This window comes from Zingiber officinale, unplaced genomic scaffold (genome assembly GCF_018446385.1).
Source record: "Zingiber officinale cultivar Zhangliang unplaced genomic scaffold, Zo_v1.1 ctg132, whole genome shotgun sequence".
NCBI lineage: Eukaryota > Viridiplantae > Streptophyta > Magnoliopsida > Zingiberales > Zingiberaceae > Zingiber > Zingiber officinale.
The window spans coordinates 63,261-85,830 of NW_024589828.1; the positions used below are offsets into that span (position 1 = coordinate 63,261).

General features: G+C 37.9%; 2 protein-coding genes across 2 annotated transcripts; both read left to right on the forward strand.

The window, feature by feature from the left end:
• The first annotated feature begins 5,574 nt into the window (after positions 1 to 5,574).
• Positions 5,575 to 12,764, forward strand: LOC122036071. Its single transcript, XM_042595265.1, has 2 exons — positions 5,575 to 6,109; positions 12,430 to 12,764. The coding sequence occupies exons 1-2, from the start codon at positions 5,686 to 5,688 to the stop codon at positions 12,435 to 12,437; spliced, it is 432 nt and encodes a 143-aa protein (XP_042451199.1). The 5' UTR covers positions 5,575 to 5,685; the 3' UTR covers positions 12,438 to 12,764.
• Positions 12,765 to 15,134: 2,370 nt separating this feature from the next.
• On the forward strand, positions 15,135 to 22,220 carry LOC122036056 (glycerol-3-phosphate acyltransferase 1-like). Its single transcript, XM_042595240.1, has 5 exons — positions 15,135 to 15,485; positions 15,562 to 16,169; positions 20,521 to 20,594; positions 21,572 to 21,594; positions 21,897 to 22,220. Exons 1-5 carry the CDS (start codon positions 15,135 to 15,137, stop codon positions 22,218 to 22,220), a joined length of 1,380 nt encoding a protein of 459 aa, XP_042451174.1.
• The last annotated feature ends 350 nt before the right edge of the window (positions 22,221 to 22,570 follow it).

Below are 22,570 nucleotides of genomic sequence, written 5' to 3' on the forward strand. Positions count from 1 at the left end.
AATACTTTCAGACTTTCCTTCCAATTGTCCATGTTATTATGAAGAAAATTGTCGTTACAAGATCAACATGTAATACCGCTCTCTCCATTTTTGTCTTCTTGGAAGTTCTTTCTTATGGTCAGAGACGGTTCCGATTGAGCTCTAAATTTTTAACCTCATGAAAATCTACACACCCAAAGGAAAAAAAAATATACCTCCCACAAGTATGCCATGTAAGATAGAATTAGAGTCATATTAAGTTGAACTGAGCATGTATTAAAAATTGAATCACATCCAACAAAATCCATTACAGGTATCTCTATGAAACTTTATAAAAGATCACAATAAATAATTACCTTGTATTGTTGAAAGGTACTTGAAAGTTCTAAACAAATGGATATGACTTCTTCAGAATAAAATGATAGTTCTGGCTCTAGCTCAAGTGGTAGTACAACTAAATGTTGTAATTCTTGGGGCCCTGCCAACTCTACACAAATCCCTACACTTATATCCATAACTTGTTTGATTCTTACAACTCTCATAGTGTTGAGTGGTTGTGGGAACATAGGAAGTGATTCATGAGATACTGTTTCCACAACACAGTTCCCTACACTTCCTTCCAAAACATTAACTTCATCATCAACAGTGGAGAATTCACTAATATCAATATCATAAACAGGAGCATCAATAACTTCATCAGAAATTTCATACTGATTATTCTCATCAAAAAATTCTTCGTTGTTACATATTTCAACAAAATTGCATGTGGTTAATTCATCATCATCATCAGAGAATTCATCATCTTGAATTAAACCAACAAATTTACATGCAACCAAATTATCATCATAGAATTTGCTAAATTTGTCTTCGCTCATATTTGCCACTTACCTTATGGAAGAGGGATTGATTGTACAAATGTATTCTGCTACGATATTAGAATGGATTTCTGATTCCTATTCTCCGTCCCCTTTTGACTAAATAATAGAGATTCAAATTTCTAGTCTAGATTTGATTATATTAATCGTTCAGGGAATGGTACTGGTGGCCTATAGATATTTACTGGAGAGATGGGTTAGATTTTTCTGATTCACTTATATGTAATTCTCCTTGTTTCTACACCGAGCATTCTCCAAAGGTTCTTTAAGATTCTTGCCACTTATCATCTTGAAAGAATTATGATATTCACTAGACTTTGGTTGGATGGGAGGGAGGCATTATTTAAACAATTTTGAGCTTTCTAACTTAGCCTCTAATTGTTTGAACCTCGCATTCTGTGACTCATGATTTTTCAAAGTTCTTGGGTGATTGCACTACCTCTTGTTCAGCTAACACATTTGCATTCATGTCTCACACTTCTAAAATTCTCGAGGAATATGTCATTACATTTTCACTTGACCATTCTTAGAGGTTTGTTACCACTGGATCAATTAATGTATAAGTTTTATCCAAATTCACTTTGTCCCCAGGGCGTAGCACAGCTGGTGGTGCATGGTTTCATAGACGAAAGGTCCAGGGTTCGATCCTCGAGGTGTTATTGCCTGGGATTAGCGTCCCGACTATGCGCTTTTCAGCTGTGTACCTGCATTTACCTCCCTTCATATCCGTGGGACCGACTCTAGGGGGTCGCTGATGTGGTTGTTCCATATTTTTTTATCCAAATTAACTTTTGTTCATCAAAGAACCTCCTGTAGCTATATCCAAAAATCTTACTCAAAAAAGAAATCCAAATATTGAATATGTGCATCGTCACTCATCTTTCCAAACTATGATGAGGACACTGTCTTAATAAACCTTTAAATATGTCTCATGCTTCAAATAGTGATTCTTCATTTTCCTGAACATAAGAAGTCAAGCGGAAGACATAGCAAACTAGAAGGATGCCAAGTGAAGCAAGTCGAAAGACTCGATGCATCCAAGAGACGAGAAGCTATGGAAGAGTACACTAGTGGAGCAAGAAGAACGCGCACGACACTTCCGAGGGACGAGAACCAAAAGTGGAAAATTGCTCGAGGAGAGAAGGCCAGAGTTAGGTTTGAGTGAGCTCAACTTTGGATAGATAGAGAAATCCCCCAAGTGATTGGAGCAAAAGTTGGACAAGTCAACACAAAGTTGATTTGTCCAGGCACTTGGACCAAGTCCAAGAGCCTGGTGGACTCTAGGTGCCCAGACCAAGTCCTGATGCCTGAACTACTTTGGGCCAGCACAGGCGCCCTTTCAGAGATGTTGCAGTGAGGATAAAGTTTGAGTCAACGTCAGCAATAGTCCAAGCGCCCGGACCGGTCTAGGCACCAGGGTACCAGAAAAATGTTATCGCTGAACCGTTGAAGAGTCATTACAAGCAGATAGAATGCACTATTAGGGGCGCTTGGACATGCTCCAAGCATCCTGAGCTGCCACGTCAGCTAATGGATAAATATGACCAAAAGGCTATAATTAGAACCCTGGTCTAAGGAGTTTAGACAACACTCGTGCTTTAACTTTGATATTTTGTATTTCTTTCCGTCTATGCTTAAACTTTGTAAAAGGTTTCTTCGCCTTCAAATAAGGAGAACTTCAGAGAGCTTCCACTGCCTTAGATTAGCAACATCCTCAGTTGCAAACCAAGTAAAATATTCTTCTCTCTTACTTTTTGTTTATATTTATTTTAATTAACTAATGTGTATTTATTTTTGCTAAGAACAATGGTAAAAGAAGGTATGAATTTAACTTATAGGCAATTCACCCTCTCTTACCAATCACACCGGGACTAATAGATCCAACCGACACTAGAGTCGATCATATTTCCTGGGCTCAGTTCTCCACTTCTCATGGGCATGACTCTTAACATAAACCCGATCGACTCTAGAGCCGGTTGGACCTCTAGGGCTCAGTTCCCTATTTCTCATAGACATGACTCGCAACATAAATCCAACTGGTGCTAGAGTCGGTCAGACCTTTGAGGCTCAGTTCCCCACTTCTTATGGGCATGACTCTCAAGATAAACTCGACCGACCCTATAATTTAAGACCTCTGGGGCTCATTTCCCCATTTCTCATGGGCATGACTCCTAATATAAACTCGACCAGCTCTAGAGCCGATTGGACCTCCGGGGCTAAGTTTCCCACTTCTTATAGACATGACTCCCAACATAAACCTAACCAACACTATTGTTGGTCGGATCTCTGGGGCTCAGTTCTCCACTTCTAATAGGCATGACTCTCAACATAAACCTGATCGACACTATAGCCGTTAGGATCTCCGTGGTTTAATTCTCAACTTCTCATGGGCATGACTCCAACATAAATCCGACTAACCCTAGAGTCGATCGGACCTCTGTGGCTCTCGGATCTCTAGGGCTTAGTTCCCCACTTCTCCATTATCTGACATATTCTGACACTTGACATACTCTGACGTCTCATTATTACAGAGGTTATGAGAGATAGTATAAAAATGGGTCCTCTCTGTTAACCAAAGAGGTGCGCACACACACGCATTCACACTACTATTATACTGTTCAATTTATTCTTTATTTTCGCTCGGCTACTGTTTTGACTTATGCATTGAAGTGCATATGCCAAGGACCCCTTCTTTGAGTTCTCACTTTAATGCTTTCGTTGGCTCTGTCTGTGGTGGGTGTAGGTCCGCAACTCTCAGCTTGAAGTCTTTTCTTCATTAATATTCCTGCCATCTCATCGTCTGCCTATATACTCAGCTTCTAGACGGGATCAAATATATTTAAAAAATTTATAAAATTACATTAGTTTTGGTTTGTAGTGATTTGGAGTTCATCCATCAGCCAAATTTATCTAAAATTGACAGATAAATATATACCATTCAAAAATTTAAAAGTATGACATTTTTCAAACTAGAGGAGTTCTAGGAATCCATTGATAATGTTGGTTTGTAAGTATTATTGTTTTACACCTGAGCTTATGATAAATTTTATCAAACCTTTATAAATTTAAAAATTTATCACTCGTAATTGATGTTATTGAATTTAGATATAAAAATATGGATATATTAAGAAGGTTTTTAAGAGTATTTTTGATTTGAAATGATTGAAGTTATTTAGATTCATTAATTAATTTTGGACGAAATTGGTATATACACCAATTGAAAATTAAAAAATTTAATATTTTTCAAACAAAGAGTTCTAAAAATTTATTAGTAGTATTGATTAGTACATATTATTATTCTAAATCTTATAATGTTTGTAATAAATTTTATCAAATTTTATAAATTTAAAAATGTATTGCTTCAAATCCAGATATAATGGCAGAGATATATATATTAAAACTAAGTCTCTGTTCTCAATCTAGATTTGTCAGTTAAATTAAGAATAATAATTTTTTTTAAAGGACAATTGAAAATTTTAAATATGAAAAAAATATACTATGAATATGATATGTATTTTTAAAATTAGATATTTGAAGTAGATAACACTGAAATTTATCGACGGTTTAAGTAAAATGCCGATCATTTATCTCCGTAGATCAAATTATTATGTGGTATACGTATTGGGATGAGTATCTTGTACCGACGTTCCGATGCGTGACGACGTCAGGCAAGGATGTACGGATGACGCAAACATAGCATCCGGATTCCGGACCCGTGTCTGCTGCTCTGCCACGTGGTCTATATTATTGGTGCCATGAACTTTTTACGGCCCCTCCTCTATTGCTTCTCTTCCCCTCCAATCGAGATGGACACCTGTCCTTTTCCCCCCATTTTTTACCCTAAATCTAACCACATATAATGCAATAATCTAATGTAAATAATAGAATTTAGTAGATTTAAAATGGCAAAAATCTTGCTCAGATTCCCTCTCGCCGTCGTCCTTTCTGCCGCCGTGGTTAAGGATGGAAGGGGGAGAGGAAAGAATCATGGAGGGGCGGAACAGCAACAAGAAGAAGAGCGACTCCGCCGCCACAGTAGCAGGCGACAAGTCGAAGAAGAAGAAAAGCAGCAGCCGCCGCCGATCAAGGTGGTGTACATCTCCAACCCTCCAACTCACGAGACTCTTCAGCCCAGTTACTCAAGTCCTCTAGCTCAACCGTTAGACTCCATGATTCTAAGGATGATATGGTTAAAATGATTCTACTCCTATCCTAGCATTCATCGGTCACACATATGGATATGGTTAAAATGATTCACAACTACGATATGTTTGGATATACGTCAATTGCCCCAAAAGGATTGTGGTGGTCCCATAGTCCAATGTGCGACGACGTTACAGGCAAGATGTACGGATGACGCAAACAGCATTCGGGAAAATTATAGATCTATTTATTGTGCGGTATTTGATAATTATAGATAGTATATTACTTTTTTTTAAAAACACTGAGAAAATCTACCATCATACTCAATCTATACGGTAGATTGAATATCTTCAACCGATGTTCCGCTGTGCGACGACGTCAGGCAAGGAAGTACGGATGACGCAAACAAGCATCCGGACCCTGTCTGCTGCTCTGCCACGTGGCCTATATTATTGGCGGCATTTATTTTTTACGGCCCCTCCTCCCTCCCTTAATTGCTTCTCTTTCCCTCCCAAAAACACCCATCGATCCGGACACCTGTCTTTTTCCCCATTTTTTAACCTAAATTTAACCACCACATATAATGCAATAATCTAATCTAAATAATACAATTTAGTAGATCCAAAATGGCAAAAATCTTGCTCAGATTCCCTCGCCGCACCTGTCCTTTCCGCCGCCGCGGGTAAGGATGGAAGGGGGAGAGGAGAGAAACATGGAGGGGCGGAACAGCAGCAGGAAGAAGAAGAGCGACTCCGCCGAAGAGGTCGCAGGCGACAAGTCGAAGAAGAAGAAGAAGAAGCAACAGCAGCAGCAGCCGATCAAGGTGGTGTACATCTCGAACCCCATGAAGGTGAAGGCCACCGTCGACGAGTTCCGCTCCGTCGTCCAGGGGCTCACCGGCCGGGACTCCGACCTCGAGTCGTCCCTCTCCAAATACGGCGACGACGGGCCCCCTGAACTGCCGGAAGCGGTGGCGTGCGACGGCTCCGCCGGCGCGGATCTGAGCGGGGAAGCATCTGCGAAGCAAGTGGGGGAGTACGACCACTTCGACGACGACGACGAGGAGTTGCCGGAGTTCTTGCCCTCTCCGCCGGCTTACTTTGAGCTACAAGGTCATATTCACTTCCGTCATTGATTCCTTGATTCGATCTAGCTCAAAATATCGCATCCACGTTTCTGAATATGGTATTTTATTTATGTTCGAGAAGTACCTAATTAATCGATCATGTTGGTTGAATATTTTTAATCTGAATTAATAGGTAAACTAAATCTAATTTTGGGAGCTATATATCCCCTCGTTTCAAATCATATACACAGTCAACGTTCTTCGAATCGATCACATTTTTTCATGAAATCATGAAAAGATCTGCTTCCAAATGAGGATCTAGGATATACATAAACTACTTAATTACAGTTACACATGCACCATAAAAATATATACATATATATTCATGCTTTTGCCAAGCATGATCATAAACTCTCATACATAATCTGTACATGTATCGATTAAAACTTGAGAAAATAGATATATAGCTAGTATCACAATGGGGCAGTAGGGATGGCAATTTCACCCGAATCCGATGGATAATCCGACACTCGACCCGAATGAAGGAGGATATGGAGGACATTTTTATACCCGATTATAGTAAATGAGTATTCGGGTATGGGTATTTCGGGTATGAGTATGGAGGCGGATGTGGTAAAATCCTACCCATACCCTACCCGATACCCGATATATATATATATATAATCTCATTTTTTATTGAGAAATAAAAACTTTAGCCCGCTTTCCATCTTAAAAAAATGACTTACTTTGTCTCTTTTTCCGATCATCAACACGTATCTTATCTTCTTTTATACGAAAAATGTTCACCTGATTGAAGGAGCACGAGACGAGGAAGAACTGACAAGTACATTGAGATAATTTTTTAAAAAAAAATGAGAATAATAGGGAGTAATAGGATGATGGATAGGATATGGATACCCGAAAATCCGACGGGTATGGGGATGGGTATAAAAGTTAAATACCTTATGGGTATAGAGATGGGTATGAGTATAGATATAATAAATAGATATAAATACGGAAAATATAAAATCTTACCCAAATTTTACTCATTGTCATCCCTATGGGGCAGTGGATATTAACTGCTGAATCATAATAAAAGGGAAAAAGTATAGTCAGGTTGCTTGTCGTCCAGGTCTGTCTTGTTGTACTCGGCCAAATTAGTGAGCATGTTCAAAATAGTGTCAGCTTTCTTACAGATGCGCTACAGGAAGGGTCTTCTAATCAACGCATCCCTTAATTTTTTATAATTTTAATTCGTTATCTGTCTTTTCATCATTCTATTCCTGTTTTATTGCTGCTTTACCTAGCTGGATTGCAGGTGCATATATAATGAGACAAATTAATGTGCACGCTTCTTCCCTTATTAATAATAATAACAATAATAATAGTAATCATCTGGGATTAATTTTATGATAAATTTAAAAAATAAAAAATAATAGTAAAATAAATTTTTAACTTAAAAAAAATCAATCAGAGGTGAAGCTTGTTACTCATAGAAATTGTCTTGAAGAACTCGGTATGAATACGAATAGAGATGAAGTTCGTGAACGTTGCTAAAGTTGATACCCTTTTCCTTACACATCATTAGTAAAGTACGTCTAGAATAATTATTATTCTTAAATTTTTATTTTACGATTATATCTGCGTGATTGTATATGTGGTATGTGTTGTAATAAAATAGATTTATTATCGTATTTTTGCTTCCGTTATATGTTTTGCGAAACATGTTAAACACATATTGTATCGGGCATATCCCAACAGGTTGAGCTCCTTAGCGAGACATCGAAGATTTGTTAGCTTCTATTCGGGGAGGTTGAGCCCCTTAGCGGGGCATGACCACATTGATAGCTTCTGTTCGGGGAAGTTGAGCCCTTTAGCGCCGCAGTGGCGGATCTAGGGGGGAGCGGGGGTGTGCTTGAGCACCCCCTTGCTCCCAGAAAATTCCACCAGTATGTTGCAGTCCTAGGGGCAGCGAAAAGGAAGACAAGCTCCCGCTCTCTTCTTTGAGCACCCTCTTCCTTTTTTGTTTGGATCCGCCACAGTTAGCGGGACATAATTATGACCACTTTGATAGCTTTTGCTCAGGGAGGTTGAGCTCCTTAGCGGGACATCAACGCTTTAATAGCTCTCACTAGGCGAAGTTGAACCCCTTAGCAGGACATATTAATTTATATTCTCCTAAGCTGATTAACCTTGATTTTTTATTTATAAAAAGTGCTTTCCTAAAACATCTTAGTTAAAAAGGAATAATTAAAGTACTCATCGGATCTTATAGGGTTGTAAATGGGTCGTGCTCCATAGTCGAGCCAACTTCCTCCTTTTCGGCTCTTCAAGATAATAGCTACTTGACTTTAGTTTGCTGCTCATCCTGTAGGTACCTATCCATTGCAGTTCAAGTTTGTTGACATTGTTGATTGACTTGATTTTTCACCATATGAGTTCTCCTATTTGAAATGAATGGGGAATAACTCTTTTGTTGTACATTTGCCTCATCCTCAACCTATAAGCCTCAAGTTGAGCTATAGCGCTATCTCGAACTTCGGTTACAAAATCAAGCTCTAGGAGTCAGCTTCGAGCATTGTTCTCTTGATTATAAGTAAGTCGTTGAACGAACTCTTCTCCTACTTCGACTTGAACAATAGCCTCCGCCCCATACATTAAGTGGAAGGGAGTATGTCTGGTACTTTCCTTTGGAGTTGTCTGATACACCTACAAGATGCTCAGAAGCTCCTCCATCCAGTTATTTTGCGCATGGTCTAATTTGATTTTGAGACAGGGAATGATCTCCTGATTAATAACTTCTACCTGTCCATTACTTTGAGGGCATGCTACTGACGTGAAAGCTTGTTGAATGTCTAGCCCTTTACATCATTCTTTAAGTTTGTGCTCTTAAAATTATTGTTCATTATCAGACACCAATTTATGTGGAATCCCAAACTGAAAAATAATGTTTTGTCACAAAACCTTCATTACTGCTTCTTTTGTTATCTGGGCTAAAGTATCAGCTTCAACCTACATAGAGAAATAGTCAACAATAACTAGGAGAAATTTTTTCTGTTGTGGACCAGTGTGGAAGGGTCCAACTATATTCGTTCCCCACTCATCAAAAGAGCAAGAGACAGTGGATGTTCTCAGGAGCTTGATCGGACGATGAGAAAGGTGTTGGTGCTTCTAGCAATGCCATTTGTGCAAATCAAATTAATTATTTTCTAATCTAACGAACCCTTTGACCTACACTAAGGTAATATAGTAGAGGATCAGGTCATCTCTCACGTGGAACTAATGGCAGAATATTTGGTTTTAGACAAAATCGAATCAGGGATTTTATTTTGGGGGGTCTTCTCTAATTCTAATGGAATAAATTAAATCTTATCTAACCAGCAATGATGAACCTATAGTATAGTTGTATGCTACAGATAACATCAGAAACATACACAAATGACATCAATTATCAAACCTAACTAACTAACTATTGAAGACTACCCCTGCACCGCATTATCACACTACGTCACAAGAATCATCATCAATATGCATGATATGAAAACAAATGAAATTGTAAGACATACAACTAATTTAAGCAAGTGAACTAAACAAACCTAAGCAACAACTAACAAAACCTAATTATGCATAAAAGCTAAACTTGTATCACATTATCATTCTATGATTCAAGATCAACAATCATGCGTGAACAAAACTAAACAAATTGCAATAACAACAATCAAATATGAATAAGGAAATAATACATAAATCAAACATAAAAGTAAACTAAAGACTGAACATAAACAATCAAACATAAAAATAAACTAAACTATTTAAACCATCCTTCCATAATCGACTCCAACCCGACTACTTTTCATCGTGACACGAAGATCCCAAACCTGGAACCACTAATCTATTAGTGATTGCACTGGTAATCTAGATATACTGCTAATAGTAGTAAATAAAACACAAACAAATAAATACAATATTAAAAATTGACAAAAGATAGTATCAGATTCAACAGATGAAAGTTGTTTGTTGAGATTAATCATCTTGTTCTCTAGCTCCTTCTGTGTACACTCCACATTACTGAAGAGTTGAAGAAATAGTGGGTGGTGGCTACATGTTGTTGCAAATTTACTTCCTCACCTTGGTCGGGGAGTCCTAGAATCAGTGAAACATCTTGCCTTCTGAATTTAATCTCCTTATTATAAAAGATGAAACATCTGTCTTCAACGTCTCAATTGTCAAACATATTTTGAATAAGCCTTCAGATATTTGCAATTTCAGACATTGCTAAGGCCCAAGCAAATAGGCTTTCATTTATCAACTCCATCCGTCATTCGTTTATGTGTAGTGATGATAAAAAATCCTTAAACTGAGGGTAGTAGAAGTTCTCTAGTTCACCATTAGATTCTGTCAAACAAATACATAAGATCTTAGTAATAATCATTTAGTTTCATTACAATGTAATTAGTTTTCACCCATAATATGATACATTGCACTGTTATTTTTTAACCATAATATGATACATTACAATGTCTATAATTTCTCCTAACTACTACAATATGATTAGTAGCTGCTACAACATGGCTACTGATCACGTTATAGCAGTTAGGGTTAAATTGCTGCTACAATAATGAGAAGTCAATAGGGACTGTAGGGTTTAATCACGTTGTATCAATAATTAGGGGTTAACTACGTTGGAGCACCTGTTGTTGTATAGCTGTTTCAACAAAGATAAACTTTTTTTAACCCCTCTATTCGCTCAAAGTAATCTTCAATCCAAAAACCTATAATCATTAAGCATCATTGTGGCAGCTAGGAGACGAATTAAAATTCTAAAAATTCAAACTCCTAAATAAAACGACAAGAATCAAAACTTTAAAGCATAATATAATACTTACGATGAAGGCAAAGCTTTTGATGAGAAACAAGTCATCGCGGTGAAGTTGATTGACGAAGACACGATGGGATACCGATCTACTATCATTGAAATTCTTTCAAAATATTTGTCACACGACGAGTTTAGGGGTTAAAACTTTGGCCGATGAGGGCAAAAAGGTAATTGCACAATATATTTTCGCTTTCTCCGCCCGTGCATGATAATAGCTATTAAGATTAGAGAGATTTACAACTTATATTAAAAAAACTTACCATTGAATGGTTTGTGGGAAATGATGTTTGCCAAGTTTCCTGTAAACTATATAAAAAATTTTGTAAGACACTACAACAAAATCGCTCATACACATCGGTTTTCCACCGGTGTCTATTTGATTTTCGACCGATGTCTATGAAGCCGATGTTAAAAGTCTGCCATTTTAGACATCGGGTTAAAACCGGTGTAGTATCACTTAACGACACCGGTCTTCGAATCGGTTATTAACCGGTGTAGTATCACTTAACGACACCATTTCATCAACGGTGTAAAACCGATGTAATATTGTATGTTAATAACACCAGTTTTGGCAGCGGTAAATGACCGATGTAATATTACTTTATAACACCGGTTTTACATCGGTGGAAAATCGATGTAATATGTATATTTTTTAACAGCACAGATTTGATTTTAAAACCGACAATAACAAAAAAAAATACACAAATATTCACAAATTGTACAAATATTCATCATTCAATAATATCCATAAAATATACAAATATTCACAAATTATATAAATAATCTTCTTACAACAATATCCATAAAATACCCAAATATTCTTTTTACATCAAAAGCTAGCTAATAGATATCAAAATCAAAGTATAACATTCTGTTAACACATCAATGTACAACTGTCTCAAATGTAATCTAGCATGCATTCAGCCCACTCGAACCGCACTTCATCAATTTCAACTCTGGAGTACTTGAGATATGTAAACTGTAAAAACACATAAATCCACCATATGTCAAATAACTAAAACAAATGTGTGCATGTATCAAATAAAATAGAATACTGAGTTTTTAAAGGCTGCTGTGGAAGATAACGAATATAACAGTGAAGGAAGCATAGAAGAACAAAGAAAATGTTCATAGTTAACAAGCAAATGAAGAGATATACTATTTATTGTACTACCTCTGATGCCATCTTCTAAATCTCATAAGCAAGAATGCAACTGTGCCCTTTGTATACACATGGCTAATAGACATAATACAATAAGGAGCAAAAGCTATAAAATTCACCATCACCACGCAATCAATGAAGCAGGCAAACACAAGGTGGGTTGATATGCAGTGAATCAAAAGGCAGTTGTTCCCTTTTTTTGTGGCTTTCATCTTTCCTAGATAATTCCTTCAGTGATTTTTGCTGCTAACTTGGTTTCTGTTTTTTCACATCTTTGTATTAGCGGAATGAATTAAGATTATAAAACTCTCTTACATTTCTTTTGCAGTTGGTTGATTTTGAGAGCTGGAAAATTATTTTCTCAGAATCTAAGAAAAGTGCTGGTTACTTCAGCAGAGTCTCTCTTCCAGAATATAATGTTCCTCGAGAGCAACAAGAAATGGAAATTCAAGCTAACATCTTTGCTTTTGGAGTAGTTTTACTGGAAATAATCAGTGGAAGACCTCCATATTGCAAGGAAAGAGGGTGTATGATAAATTGGGTAAGATGCATATTTGAAAATATTTGATACTCAAAAACAGCATCAGCTTCTTGTAACAGATACTGAGGGCATAAACCCAAATTTGTTCTTATTTCCTACAAACTTCCGATAATCATTTGTTTCATGTAGTTTAGAAGCTTAATTCTCAACAAGCCCTCTAATCAGTTCATACAATAGTCAGGGTAAGTTAAAGGTTGTATTACCTCTATTTAGCTACCTTATCACATCCCAACTGAGGAAACCATAGCCTCGCTGCAAATCACAAGTTTCTTTCAACATTATCTTCCCTTTGGAGATTCATTAGTTGGAAAAGACATAACATTGTTTGCCCTTTGGGTTTGCTAGTCTCAAGATATATCCTTCTTGATCCAACAGTTTGTGATTCATATTAGTAGATTCATGCTATATATCCACGGCTCATTGTTCTTCTATGTTATACAGGCCACAAAGTATCTTCAAAACCCACAAGAGATAAGTAAACTAGTAGACCCTGAACTGAAAAACACAAAGTCAGAAGACCTCGCGGGTTACAGTTAGCCATGTGCATGAAGATGGGGGTCTAAAAGTGTATATCTGGTTAAGTAGGGTCATACTTGATGGTAGATGTACAAAAAAAAATTGGTTCTCAAAATTCAGAAAATACACTTAAACAATAAAAAAAAAAACTTAGTTTAGAGTCACAAAATGAACCTTTTGCTATGAAACAGGAGCCCAACATTTAAACAATCAAAATAAGGATTAGTATTGATTACCCATTTATCTTAATAGGTTAGGTTAAATTCGAGTATCAATCCTTTAATCCTAAGGTTACCATTTAAGATAGCTTATCCAGCCACTCTACTCACTGCATCTCCTAATCTCTATTTCCTTTCTTCTTAGGCAATCATTTAGTCTCCAACTAGTATATGGTTTGTAACAAAAGCATAGCATTCGGTTTGTATAAAAAAAATCATTGTAACAAAAGCATAGCATCCGGTTTGTATCAAAAAATCATAGCAAGCACGAGTTTGTAAATCACGAATAAGTATTGGCAACATAATAGGCAATGAATGAGCCATATTGGAATTCAAGCAGGACAAATTGAACTTGAGATTAAGTATTGCATAAAGAAAGAATTGGATTTACCATATCCTTCCATAGAGATAATTTGTAAATCACCACCAAAATAGCGAGCATAGAGACGACTAATTGGAAGCCCATAACCATAACCAGCCATAATTACTCCATCTGAGCTTCCTTCATCGTTTTCCTCGAGTGGATTTTTAGTAGTGCTATAGAGATATGTGAAAATCTTTGGAAGACCACTTCTTGGTATGCCACCCCCTTCATCTGATATCTGAAATAATTGATAGCATATCAAGATCAGTATTCCAAAGCTAGAAAAACTAGATGATTGATATGTAACAAGAAATTCCTCGAACCATGAGTATTAACAAACAGAGAAATGCCATAAGATATAATTTAATGATATTAAGCAGAAGATAAATTACAAAAATTAGAAAATTTTTGCATTTATCCGGGTGTTATACTTGTATCAACAGCAGATGCTGATATACATGTTGGCAGTAAAAGATTTTCAACAGGCTCTGACGTATTCTTGTATGCATATAGTCAGATATAGACAAAGTGGAAGACTCTTGGATTTCACATAATCATTGTCTGGTTTAAAAATAACCAATAGCAATGAGCCCCAAATTCATGAAATATTTGAGAATTTCCCTAACTTTCATTTGTAATAGTTTTCTGATAAATCTGATTAACCACTTTGAAGAGTGAGGAGTTAGTCCAATTATGTTCTTCAATGTATAATTGTTCTCTGTCTTGCAAATCTACATCTGGTGGTTCTGCAGTATCAACACTTTTCAAGAAATAAAAAATGCCTGCAAGACATCAGTAACTGTCAAGAATTCCCAAAGAAAATATAATTTAAATTCATATTTTTCATCTTCACTACATCTAGTTTCTATTTTCTAGAGTACCTAGTATTCTGTGTTAAATTCAAATTCTGCAACTTGCCAAGACAGCATGAATTTTTAACTAATCCTTTCTTATTCTTGAAGTATTGCAATCTTGCTTACTAAGCAGAATAACAGTAATTGAAGATTAAGTATTTATTGGTATCGTACCTTTATTGTAACATCTTCAATCTCATCAGCGACAATAATTCTAACAAGAGGGGCATTCTTATCAGAATTCATAAAACATTCTTGAACCGCACGCAGAGAGTTTTTTACCAACTCAAAGACCATAAGGTGCAAATGAGAAGGAACATACCTGGTCCACAGTAGCAAGTTGAAAGAAATAATCAGATAAGTCATAAATATACAATATCATCAAAAAATTATTTATACAGTAAGGATGTGAACCTCAAACAAAAAGAAAGTTATAATCATATTACTCTGAAACGAGAGGATTGGTTATACTAATTCCTCCTCCTCGCGCTCTCCCCTGCCTTGTGTCTCTTGGGGAAGCACGAGTTTGGGATGAGGATCATGGCCTTCGTGACCTTCTGCGGGCTGAGGACGGGGGACCTGAGGCTGATCGCTAGGACTGTGCTGCCGAAAATTTTCTTGGAGAACCTCCATCTGCATGCATGCGAGGTGCTGAAAGGGAGGCGAGCTGTTGTGCTCACCACCTTGCCGAGGCTCGTGGTGGAGGGATTCTTGAAGGAGTACTTAGAGGTGGGGGAGGTGGTGGGGGCGGAGCTGCAGGTGGTGAAGGGCTGCTACTTCACGGGGGTCATCTCTTGGCCTGACAAACAGAGAGCTCTCAAGGACATGGTCAAGGCCGGTGCGACCATTGTGAACCTCTCCAATGTCCACCACCACCAACTCTCGGCCAAGGTTGGACCTGCATTTCTTTCGATTCCACGTTAGTCAATCAAAGATATGAGTTAAAAGTGATTGTTTTATTTTTCAGGAAATTTATGTCGTGAGAGAGGAGGAATCAAGGAGTGAGAGCAGCAAAATGCCGAGAAACAAGTACCCGAAGCCACTTGTGTTCCATGACAGAAGACTGGCTTTTCTCCCGACGCCATGCGAGATGATGGCGTTCTTCATGTGGATACCCGTGGCAATCCCTTTGGCCGTGTTCAGGATCGCGATGGGGATCGTTTTCCCTTATAAAATATCCATCTTCATCGCTGTCGTCACCGGAATCCGATTCCGGAGGGCCGGAGATGGGAAAGCGAACGGGGAGAAGAAGGGGGTGGTGTACGTGTGCACGCACCGGACGCTGTTGGACCCGGTGATGCTGTGCTCGGCGTTGGAGAGGACGGTGCCGGCCGTGACGTACAGCCTAAGCCGGGTGTCGGAGGCGTTGGCGCCGATGCGGACTGTGCGGCTGACCTGGGACAGGGGACGAGACGCGGCGACAATGCGGCGGCTGCTGGCGGTGGAGGGGGGCCTGGCGGTGTGCCCGGAGGGGACGACGTGCCGGGAGCCGTACCTGCTGCGGTTCAGCCCGCTGTTCGCGGAGGTGGCGGAGGAGGTGGTACCGGTGGCTCTGGACGCGCGGGTGGGAATGTTGTACGCTACCAAGGCCTCCTCTTCTCAACCAAATGGAGGAGTTGGAGGAGATGCGGTGTGGTTGGACGGAGAAGCAAGTTCGTCGTGTCTTGATCCTGATCGGGAGAGGATCTAGGAAGGGGGAAGAGGGAGATGAGGTTGAGAGAGATGGTCGGATGGTCGGAGGTTTAGGTTATCGCGAGAGAGATGTCGTGCGGAGGAAGGGCGGGATAAAGATTTAGGTTTGGAGGGAATTCACAGTGTGCAGATTTTGGCTTGTGGGGAAAAATTAAAATATTATTTGGGTTCATTAACATCGGATTTTAAAAACCGATGTTAAAATCGGTGTCTATTAACCAAAAAAAGGGCGCTCATAGACATCGCCTAAAAAACCGATGTCTATGAGCTAAAATCTGCGCTCATAGACACCGGTTTTTAGAAAAACCGGTGTAAAATACTCAAAGACATCGGTTTTAGCCTAAAACCGTTGTTGTTCCACTGATGTCTATGAGCGATTTTGTTGTAGTGAGATAAGTTTGTTTGGAGTGTCAAAGTAGTTGCTACAATGTATAACAACTATTGTAGGGTAGTTCCTATAACATGGAGCAGCTATTGTACGGTAGCTGCTATAACGTGGAGCAGCTATTGTAGGGTAGCTGCTACATTGTGTAGCAGTTACTATCGAATAGCTAATACAAGGTGTTACAGCTACCTGATTGAAAACTGATACATGTTGTAGCAGTTACAACTTAAACCATAAAAAATTAAAATCCATACAAATATAAATGTCTACTAGCTACTTAGTATAGCATCAACTAAATAGCTACCTTGAAATTACCATCAAATGGTTTATGAAAAATGATGTTTGGTAAGTTTTCTACAAATCTTATAATAAATAAATTGTAAGAAAAGTTGGTTTGGAGTGTCGAATTAGCTACTACAACGTTGTAGTAGCTATCATTTCAAATAGCTATTGCAATGTTGTAGCAGCTAACCGACGAATTAGCTGCTACAACATTATAGCAGCTAATATTCCAAGTAACTGGTACAACGTTATAGCAGCTAACTGTCGAATTAGCTGCTACAGCGTTGTAGTAGCTAACATTTCAAGTAACTATTACAACGTTGTAGCAGCTATCATTTCAAATAACTGCTACAACATTATAGTAGCTAACCGTTGAATTAGCTGCTGTAACGTTGTACCAGCTATCATTTCAAGTAACTACTGTAATGTTGTAGCAGCTATCATTCCAAGTAGCTACTGCAACGTTGTATCAACTAACATTCCTAGTAGTTGTTACAACGTTGTAGCAGCTAACCAACGAATTAGCTGTTGCAACGTTGTAGTAGATAATTCGTCAGCTAACTGCTACAGCGTTGTAGTAGTTATCATTCCAAGTAGCTGCTACAACGTTGTAGCATCTAACTATCGAATTAGCTGCTACAGTGTTGTAGTAGCTATCATTCCAAGTAGCAGCTATAATGTTGTAGCAGCTAACCCGCGAATTAACTGCTACAGCGTTGTAGCAGCTAACATTCCAAGTAACTGCTACAACGTTGTAGCAGCTAATCGTCTAATTAGCTACTACAGCATTGTAGCAGCTAACATTCTAAGTAACTTCTACAACATTGTAGCAGCTAACATTCTAAGTAACTTCTATAACGTTGTAGCAGCTAGCTGTGGAATTAAGTAACAGTTTAACACCCAGGATGTGTTGGAGTGTATACTAAAAGCCTACCTTTTGTAAACATTTATTTTTGAAATAAAAGAATCACATTGGTCAATATATATATTTATTTGTTAAATGTAATTGTTCAATTAATTTATATAGTAGACAACATGGTGTGTGGTGTCACACACAGAAGATCATGTTGACGGTTCTTTATAAATTATAAACAGTTGATCACGACTAAGATGGAAAGGAACAAACCATCGGAATAGTCGTAGTGTAATTAAATATTAGTTTATCTTGATTAATAAATTACACTGGTACACTCTAAGTGTATTGAGTAGGACCATTTAGGTAAGTTCTTTTCGTACTGAGATGGAAAGGAAAAGCTAGAGGAAGATTTTAATTTTTGAAAAATTCTTCCCTTATTTGCCTTGGGCAAGTATTATAAAAGAAGGGGTGAGGAGGCTTAATGAGATACAATTCTTATTCTCTTGCTTGGAGATCATCAAGTGGCCGACCCTCCCTCTCCCCTCTCTTTTCCCTTTTGCTCTCTTCTCCTTGGTGGTGGTGGTGGCCGGATTTTAGAGGAAGAGGATGAAAGCTTTTGGTTGGTGTTCATCTTGGAGGATTGTCGCCCACACGACGTCCAAGGCGAGGCGAGGAATACGGCAGAAGATCTCGAGGTCATTAGCATACAAAAAGAAGGTATAATTAGCGATTGTTTTCCGCATCATGCTAGTTATTTCTTTTTGTAAGAATTCCAAACACAAGAGGCATTAGATCTAGTTTTTCAAATTAGTTTTTCGAGTTTGTGTTTTCTTCTTTTTCGAATTTGTGATTCGATTGTTCTTTTTGGTTAACCTAGAGTTATTTAAGGAAATTAAATATTAGCTTTCCTTAAAAGGCTTTGTTTAGGCGGTGGTGATTGCTCCCATATCCAAGAAGGCCATGTGCCTCGCCATGCAGTCCTGGAAGCCAATTTTGGAAATTAATATTTAATGGAATTAATAATATAGGTGGATTTGAATCAATAGTGTTAAGTTTCGCTTGCGATTCAAATCTAAACCATTAAGAACAAATAAGTTAAATTTGGAATCAATGATGTTAAGTTCCGTCTGCGATTCCTAATTTAACTTCTAAAGAACACAATAGGTTATTTAAGGAAAGGTTCGACACTTGTACAAAAATTTTTGTACAGTGGAACCGGTACGTTTTTCCTAGGACTAACCAACAGGATGTCCAATAAATAGAATCACATATAAACGGTATATAGTAGGAATACATGGAATTATAACTTAAAATGAAATTAAAATAGACAGTTAGCTGATATAAGGTGTAGTAGTTAATTGTCGAAGTAGCTAATACAATGTGTAGCAACAAAGCAAAGGCGCTGTTGTAGACGTTTGTAGTAGGTGTCGGCCTTGCACGTTGTAGCATAAATCTTTCCTTTATTCTAATATACAACTTAAAATGAAATAAATTACCATTGGTTTATTAAATATGAGAATTGATGTTTCATAAGTGTTAGTGCAGGGAGCACCAGACGATCGAACCTGAGTTTTAATTATAGCAAAGGGTAATTGTGATCTAACAAGTGTGACTAGGCTTGCAGAAAAGTCCTAAGTGTTGTTAGGCAAAAGTCCTAGTGGATTCTAGGCAGGTGGAAAACCCTAGGGGAAGGTAACCATAGGTCCTAGGGAGAGCTAGCCCTAGGTTATGGAAAGTCTTAGCTGTGGTTAGATAACGAAGTCCTGGTCAGGTGGACTAGACAAAACCTTGGTGGGTCCAGGACGTTGGACGAAATCCTAGAGTCGAGGATTAACTGGCGTCGATTGTGTTCGGTGGCAGTTTGGGGAGCTGTAAGCCGTTAGTGGACAAGCAAGCGACTGTAACGTTGGTTTAGCTTGAAACACCTTTGCTTTGCTTTCCCAACAGGAGTGCGAGGTCCGACGGAAGACGACGGTGAAAAAAGGAGTGAGAGCAAATGTGAGAGAGAGAGAGAGAGCGCGCGAGGGAAATTTAGATTTAGCCAAATTCACAAAGCATCGCTGTTTTGAACATAAGGCGAAAAGAGTGAGAAAATAAAAGGAATATTTTTTTGCAATGAAATCAAGCTGACAATGCCATGTATTCGTGCCGCTCACGGTCGCGCACAAAACGTCGCTTAGCACATCAAATCTCTTTCTCGCGAATATATATATAAATAAAAAATTTTCTCCACACTTCCTTATCCTGTACACTCCTTTGTGACATTCACAGGTCTGAGCACTCAGATGCTTGTCCATGAGCCTGGATATCGGCTCGAGCGTCCGAATTTGTGAGGGTCGCCCAGAAGTGTGCATGATAAAGATGCGTAAGGTATCATTTTTCCCCCTATATCTATGTATGAGATGTTTATGTGTGTTTTTTTTAAGTTTAAGATTTGAAATTTAGGGTATCTCTATTAAAGAAGTCAAAAAAATGCACATATATGTATATAGGAGATGTGTATCATATATAAATTATTTTTTTATTTCTATTTTTTATCGTAATTAATCATTACCTTAAAATTAAATTAAATTTAAAATAATAATAATAATAATAATAACACTTATCCTAATTGATTCTGTATCATTAGTCTCTGGATTAAATATAGATAGCTAAATCATAAAAATTTTCATCCAATAATAATAACACCTATCTTCCCATATCTATGACAGATGCCATGCATATGGGCACCCGCTGGAAAGCTACAATTCTGAACCTGCAGAGAAGCGCAGTAGTGGGCATGCAGGTGTGTACAGTCGCAGTAGCAGCCGTTCCATCCACATCCGACAACACTACCACTCCTTCCCCACGACAAACACGTTTTTTTCTTCCTTTTTTTCAATCGTTCAATTATTATTTTAGATAAATCGACCAATACAAGATGAATTGGACTTCGTACTCTTCGAAATGATCTGGTAAATTAACTAATTTGGAAAAGGTTATGGGAAAATAAAAAAATAAAAATGACGCCAATTTTGTTAATCGGCGCCTATTTTTATTTTATTTTTAAAATAAACTGTACGCTCCTTTTCACTAGTGTTATAAATTTATTCCGAAATTACTTTAGGGGTATTTAAATAAGTTGAAAATTATAGATATTTATAACACAACAAATATTAAGATATTACTGTATAATAAGACTAATTTTAATGTGAAAATATACCATCATTTATTGGCATTTTAACGGACTGTATGATATGAAAAAGCTTTAATATTAACAACTTACATCATTCAAAAATTCAATAGTTTAATATTATTTAAACTAGGAAAATATCATTGTCTTAGTTTTATTTCAATGTCTTAAACCTTATAATAAATTTATGATAAATTTTATCAACCCCTTATAACTTTAAGCAAATTTATTGATTAATTTATACCATCAAATTCAAATATAAAGGGATAGATAGATACATTAAAATTATTATATTTTGTAAATTTTTTTAATATATCAATATTTCTGATTTAAATTCGTTAGTTAAATTAAGAACCGTGAATTTTTTAATAAAATTTTGAATATGGAATGGAAAAAAATATATAATGGAAATATGATATGTATTTTTGGAATCATAAAAGTTAGTTATTTGAAAACAGTTTGAGTAAAATGCTGATCATTTATCTCCGTAGATCTATTTATTATGCGGCATTTGAAAATTATAGATAGTATATTACTTTTCTAAGAGCACAACTTTTAACGAGAAAATCTGCCATCATTTATCTTCGCAGATTTATGTATTATGCGGTATACGGTATATTGAGTATCTTCTACCGACGAGCTGCTGTGCGACGACGTCAGGCAAGGATGTACGGATGACGCAAACAGCAGACGGACCCGTGTCTGCTGCTCTGCCACGTGGCCTATATTATTGGTGCCATGAACTTTTTACGGCCCCTCCTTTATTGCTTCTCTTTCCCTTCCGAAACAGCCCATAGATCAGGACACCTGTCTTTTTCCCCCCATTTTTTACTCTAAATCCAACTACATATAATGCAATAATCTAATCTAAATAATACAATTTAGTAGATCTAAAATGGCAAAAATCTTGCTCAGATTCCCTCGTCGCACCTGTCCTTTCTGCCGCCGCGGGTAAGGATGGAAGGGGGAGAGGAGAGAAACATGGAGGGGGCGGAACAGCAACAACAAGAAGAAGAGAGCGACCCCACCGAAGAGGTCGCAGGCGACAAGTCGAAGAAGAAGAAGCAGCCGATCAAGGTGGTGTACATCTCGAACCCCATGAAGGTGAAGGCCACCGACGACGAGTTCCGCTCCGTCGTCCAGGGGCTTACCGGCCGGGACTCCGACCTCGAGTCGACCCTCTCCAAATACGGGGACGACGGAGAGGGAAAAAGTATAGTCAAGTTCTGTAAGATCTGAGTGCATGCCTTGTGCTTGACGATATCCCCAGGGACGAAAAGGATCAGGATTGAGGACACCGAAGATTCAAAGCATTGGTGTGGTGCTTGTCCAGGTCTGTTTGGTTGTACTCGGCCAATAAATTAGCATGTTCAAAATAGTGTTAGCTTTATTACAGATGCGCTACAGGCATGGTCTTCTCATCAACGCATCCATTAATTTTTTATAATTTTGATCCGTTATCTGTCTTTTCATCTTCGATTCCTGTTTTATTGTTGCTCTAGCTAGCTAGATTGCAGGTGTGCAATGAGACAAATTAACGTGCATGCTTCTTCGCTTAAAAAAAACTATCCATTTGGGCGATAAATTAT